The 5,936-nt window shown below is 25.6% G+C and overlaps 2 protein-coding genes across 2 annotated transcripts; both read right to left on the minus strand.

Annotated features, from left to right (window-relative positions):
- Nucleotides 1-255: 255 nt before the first annotated feature.
- On the minus strand, nt 256-2,204 carry LOC101488924 (protein neprosin-like). The gene is made up of 4 exons (XM_012718813.3): nt 2,029-2,204; nt 1,266-1,316; nt 821-967; nt 256-711 (listed from the first exon to the last, which is right to left on the minus strand). The coding sequence occupies exons 1-4, from the start codon at nt 2,101-2,103 to the stop codon at nt 337-339; spliced, it is 648 nt and encodes a 215-aa protein (XP_012574267.3). The 5' UTR covers nt 2,104-2,204; the 3' UTR covers nt 256-336.
- A 198-nt stretch (nt 2,205-2,402) lies between these two features.
- LOC140918825 (uncharacterized) lies at nt 2,403-3,457 on the minus strand. Its single transcript, XM_073363624.1, has 4 exons — nt 3,217-3,457; nt 3,015-3,101; nt 2,682-2,882; nt 2,403-2,411 (listed from the first exon to the last, which is right to left on the minus strand). The coding sequence occupies exons 1-4, from the start codon at nt 3,361-3,363 to the stop codon at nt 2,403-2,405; spliced, it is 444 nt and encodes a 147-aa protein (XP_073219725.1). The 5' UTR covers nt 3,364-3,457.
- Between the last annotated feature and the right edge of the window lie 2,479 nt (nt 3,458-5,936).

A 5,936-nucleotide genomic window follows, 5' to 3' on the forward strand; every position in this document is an offset into this window, starting at 1 on the left:
CAAGGAAGAGCACAATAAAACATTAATGGATGGACCTTGGCTAATCTACGATCACTATCTAAAGATGCGAGAATGAAATCTCAAATTCTCATAATATGAATTCTTGGTTCCCCTCATGTTTTTGAGAAAGAACTGACCAAATCTTTTACCACCACCTCTTTGGTTTGTCTTTCCAAAATTTGGAGAGAGACTTACTATTGTAATTTACTTCGAAATGAAGATTGAAATTGCAATGAAATGAGATAAAGATATATATAAATCAATTGGAGGAAATAACATTAAAAATTTCCCTCCTAATTTATTCATAATCTCCCTCATTTAAAAAGTTTGAATAAATTAATTACCACAATTTCCACCAGGTCCCCCATACATGAGAACACGTTGCAAAATATCATCCACATAATCATAGTACTTGACATCATAACAACGAATATTGTCAGCATAGGATATAACATTACTTCTAAGGGGTCCAAAATCTTGTCTATATCTATCCTTAAAATAAATCCTTGAAATATAGCCAGAATGAAGAGGATTTCTATCTGGAAAATGACCAGAACCCATTTGAGGAGCTGGGGCATTTGTAAAAAACTTTGTATGACCTGTCCAACCACCTTTACTTGCATATAGAAAATTATTAGAAAATATTTCTGCTGGAAAATATCCAACATCCTCGTTTTGTGCTCTTAGCCACCAGTTATTAGTAGCCTTATCCTGAAACAAATAATATATATATTAATACTTAATATAAGGTATTTCTGAATTGAATTAATTTTGAGAGAAAAAGAAAGTAAAAAATATATATTAGAAGCATAAAGTTTACCTGAGTAAGGCTGAGGCTCATACTAAATATTGGTCCACCATAGACAGATACATTAAGTATTGGTGAACCAAGATAAATTCTGCTGCTAGTTTGCACAAAACCGGGACAAAGCATATTGGTGCAGCCTGTATGTTGGACGTTATTGTTCTGCATTTATTAAAGTAAATTAACTTTTTTATAAAACAAATTATAAATAGAAAAAAAATAAATTATTATTAATAATAGTGATACTAATAAAAAAAATTCGAACATCTCAAATAAAATTTGAACTTCTCCTTAAAAGTTACCGAGTTAAATTCTTACCACCGATGGAGCTTGAAAAAACTTCTTATTCAAATTATACCATAAATTGATATAATTTAATATAAAAAAGTTATTACACATTATATAACATTCATTATTGTAAATAAAAAATATATTTCTTGTACCAAAAAGAAAATCTTACCCATGATATAAAGAAATGAGTTAGTGTATCTCCTGTAATGTCTGGAGATGCCTGAAACCAATGTGGAAAAGATTAGTGATTTTTCGAAAGAATTTTTATAGTAGGGTCGATTGAAAGGTAAAGCTACAAAAACCATCGGTTTAAACCCTTTGAAAAAAATTAAATTATACTTAATAAAAAGTTTTATATTTTTAAATTTTTAGTAAATAAAAAGTATTTTTAAATCTAAAACTATTTAAATCTTATGTAAATCAGTATTGTTCCAACAATTATTAAAATTAATTGATTAAATTATCGATTGAGAAATAAATATTATATAAAATCAATTGTATTACGTTAATAAACAATTCTTTTTCTAAAGTATTTAAAAAATTCATAATTTTTTTTATTAATTTTACTAAAATAATAGATTCTAGAATATTTCATATTAAAATCTATTTTAGACTTTTCAATATCTTGAACCAACCCTAAATATATAATATATGACGATTCAATAAACAAATATCTTAAGTTTAAATTTTTTTTTTTATGAATAAAGTTTAGAGTAGGGGAATCATGACTTGTGCCAAGATAAATAAGATTTTAATTAGGTTTTACATCGAACCTACAATCTACGAGTCTAATATTTGTCTTTTTACTATTAAATCAAATTATTATAATTAATTAAGCTTTAATTTATCACAAATAAAAATATTAGGACACAAAATATAAATTTGAAAAGAAAAATAAAAAATATAAAAAGAAGATAAAACTAAATAAAAACCTGCCATCCAGCATGGATAGTATTAGCATTGCCAACATTTGTTTCATTAGTAAGCCATATATAAGCAGAACTCATTTGGCCAACATCAATAGGTGGATTATGCACACTAAGAGTTCCTTGAATTCCAAAGTATACCGATGGAAAATTTATTCGCAATCCTGCAAACTGCAAACCAAGAAAGTTTTATTACACAAATCACATTAATCACAAGGAAAAAACTTTGTTCAATTATATAGTTATACAATTTTTTTATATATAATAAGGAAAAACAAATAAGGCAGATATACAAATCCCTCTAGCATCATCAACAATGCCTTTGTCAAAGAAAAAAAATATAACAATGTCTTAACCCAACAAATTTAATGTTTTAATGATTAAATAAACTAAAAATTTATAAAGAGGTAAATAAACTACAAAGCAATAAAGAGGTTTAAAACAACTTTTTGTGTGTGTTAAGAGTGAGAATATTATTAAGACTGACAGGCCCAATGAGCCTCTAAATAAAATTTGTTTTGTCTATATTGACTATAACTTTTATTTTTACAAGAAGAGGCCTTAAATTCGAAAGTTGGTTTTTCAATCCAAATATTCGAACCAATTGCTTTTTGTGTAAAAATGCATGAGTGAGGTACCAATATCAATAAAGAACTTACATGACTACCACGGTCATCTTTAGTGAGAATACTAGCAAAAGGATTTGACACTCGATTTGCACGAATAAGATCTTCTTTGGTCGTTCTCTGAACAGGAATTGTTCCTTCGGGACACAACTCATTTTCAAGTCCAATATTTGAATATTTGAATGTATCATCTGCTTGTACTTTTGTTTGTGTGTCTTCAAAATTAGATTTTAACTGCAATCAAACCAAATAATAGTAATAATAATAATAATATAATTTCTATAAAAAATAAATTAAAAATTTAGGAATTTATTTTAATTTACATAGAAAATAGTTTTTAAATTGTTTCAGTTGACGATGAAGCACCTGTATTTTATGATTCTTTAGTAAAGGATTGTCAAAAGCTAATTGTTTGTTAATATCAATACAATCAACAATTCTTCCATTTTCTGTCTGCAAAAACAAATGAAATAAATAAAATTTATAACATTATGAGAATGGTCCTATATTATAAGATGAAACATTTAAAAGAGGAATTTAAAAATATGAGTACGAATCATAATAATACTTGAATAATTTTGATAGGAGACTTGTTGATGACTTTCAATTGTTTCTCCAATTCCAAATCTTCATTTTTGGATAAATTTGGCATCCATCCATTTACTTCGTAGTTTTGGGTTGCAATGCACAAGCAAAGCAACAAGATAATGAACATTTTGCAAGTGAAAATAAAATCTAATTTCCCCAGTTTTATCTCCTTTAAGCTATTTGTTATTACTTTCTCCAAAATGTAATGTAGGAAAAAAAAATTGTTGAAAGATAATCAAATTTTTAAACACTAGTTTTACTGATATTTCATTTGAATGGAGCAATATATAACAAACGAATCAAATCATTTATGATTTTTATGGATTAAATATGGAAAAGGATTAAATTCATAAGTAATTAATTTTCACAAAATAATGAATGTATTCAAATGAATATTGAATATCATTTTTTGATAATACTATTATATATATTTCATTCATCTAAATAATATAATATAAATCCAAAAAGTTCAAAATAATATTATATAAATATAGCAAGATAACTAAATAAATTACTAATTCCGTGTGGCCCCATATATATTGATTCAAATTTCGTCATAATATTTTTTATTTTTACCTTTATATATATATAGTTGTTAAAAAATAATTAATTGTATTGATATCATTTAGCTATATCATATAAATGTTCTTAAAGCATAATTAATTGTATTGATATCATTATGCTAACTTATTCAACTATATCATATATAGTTCCTAAAAAATAATTAGATATCATTTATAAATGTGTTTTATTTATTAAATTTTTTTTTCTTTGTGATAAGATATGGTAAGTACGATCATAATTAATTCACACAATTGAGGTATTGATTTGAACTCGAGTCATCTTCAATCTAACAATATCAATATTTGTCAGTTAACCTATAATTTAAGTACATTAAAATTTAAATAGTAGTTAAAGGAGTAGTTGGATATATAGTGAAAAAAATCATAACTAATATTTTATTGGTAGTATAAATATATAAATAATGTGAGACAAATAAATGTTGTAAAAGAGACCCTTGTTATGAAATTGATAGTGTAGTGTGTATTACTCTGATCTCAAATATAAGTAAAATTGAATAAAAAAATTCATGCATTTGATCCAAAATTTAGGTCAAATATATCAATTTTCTTTTGATAAATTCATTTTTTATGAAATTCCTTGACCAGTTTTTTTTTTATATTTGTATAAATTAATATAACTAGAAGTTTGACTATCTCATTTCCATTACTCATAATTTCAATTTATTTCCCAATTTTTTTTAGTTTGAATAATTTTTATTTTATGGTCTCATTAATTTTTTTTCCTTTCTATAAGGTCTCAATTAATTCTCTTTTTTGTTGTTGTTTTCATTAGTTTAATTCTAAGTAGTAGTTTCCAAAATTCAACCAATACATTTAATTCATGATTTAAATATTCATCATTAAATAAAAAAATGATTCAAATATTCAACATCAGTCCATTTAAAAAATATATATTTAGTATATCAATTTCTAACAATGTGGATACATTAATTATTATTATGTTTCATAATTTATATTTTAACAATCCGAATATGTTGCTGTATAAATTGTATTTTCAACAAAAATATCGATAATCAATAATTTATTATGTTACCACTATATGAATTGATTATTTTTATTTTATATTTACTAATTACATTTTTGAACATAATTTTTTATAATATTATTTTTAACATCATTTTTTTTAAAATCAATCATTTGCAATGAAATTTAAAATAGACGGGTGTCTTTGGTGGTGCATTCCTTTTGTTTTTACTTACATTTTTTTTTTAACTATATGAATGCTTGAAAAAGTTAACCACATAAAATGAATATTATTTAATGGTACTTGAATAGAAAAGAAAAGAAAAAAAAAAAAAAAAAGCCGAAAATAAAACTAGGGCCTAAGGAAACAAATGCCCCTAGCAACAACTAATCTGGCCCAAACTAGCCAGAGGCTCATATAACAAAACAAAGAAAGTTAGCTTTTGTACCCCCCATTTAAACTTGTACCCCCTCATTTTAATGTTTTTTGAGTGAAATACCTAAAATAACCTTAAATCAAAACAGTTGTACCCCACACTTGAAATATCCGGAAAAGTGAGTTTTTCTGAAGAAAAAAAAAAATTACCGGAAATTTCAAGAGGATTGAAATTTCCGGTAGTTCAAAATCAATATCGGAAATTTGAAATTTCCGGATGCCTTCCCGGAAATTTCATTTTTTGAAATTTCCGGTATGCATTTTTAACTACCAGATTTTTCAATTTTCCGGTTTGTTTACCGGAAATTTCATTCCTTTTTGAAATTTCCGGTATGCATTTTTAACTACCAGATTTTTCAATTTTCCGGTTTGTTTACCGGAAATTTCATTCCTTTTTGAAATTTCCGGTATGCATTTTTAACTACCAGATTTTTCAATTTTCCGGTTTGTTTACCGGAAATTTCATTCCTTTTTGAAATTTCCGGTACACTGCTTAACTTTTTGGGCAGGAGCAACCCCAACAAATTTTTGAAACTATCGGATTTTTGAAATTTCTAGATTAACTACCGGAAATTTCAAAACACGAAATTGAAATTTCCGGTGAACAAAAACGAACTACCGGATTTTTCAAAATATTTGAAATTTCCGGTATTGAAAATACAACTACCGGAAATTTCATTGACCAAATTTCCGGTAATAAATATAACTACCGAAAAT

Source organism: Cicer arietinum, chromosome 7, assembly GCF_000331145.2.
Source record: "Cicer arietinum cultivar CDC Frontier isolate Library 1 chromosome 7, Cicar.CDCFrontier_v2.0, whole genome shotgun sequence".
NCBI lineage: Eukaryota > Viridiplantae > Streptophyta > Magnoliopsida > Fabales > Fabaceae > Cicer > Cicer arietinum.

Coding starts and splice junctions, on each gene's coding strand:
- LOC140918825 (XM_073363624.1), bottom strand. CDS start 3,363: ATGTTCATTATCTTGTTGCTTTGCTTGTGCATTGCAACCCAAAACTAC. Junction 3,102..3,216: donor CTCCTATCAAAATTATTCAA/GTATTATTATGA, acceptor TTGTTTTTGCAG/ACAGAAAATGGAAGAATTGT. Junction 2,883..3,014: donor TAAAGAATCATAAAATACAG/GTGCTTCATCGT, acceptor GTTTGATTGCAG/TTAAAATCTAATTTTGAAGA.
- LOC101488924 (XM_012718813.3), bottom strand. CDS start 2,103: ATGAGTTCTGCTTATATATGGCTTACTAATGAAACAAATGTTGGCAAT. Junction 1,317..2,028: donor CTATCCATGCTGGATGGCAG/GTTTTTATTTAG, acceptor CATTGGTTTCAG/GCATCTCCAGACATTACAGG. Junction 968..1,265: donor CTCATTTCTTTATATCATGG/GTAAGATTTTCT, acceptor TAATAAATGCAG/AACAATAACGTCCAACATAC.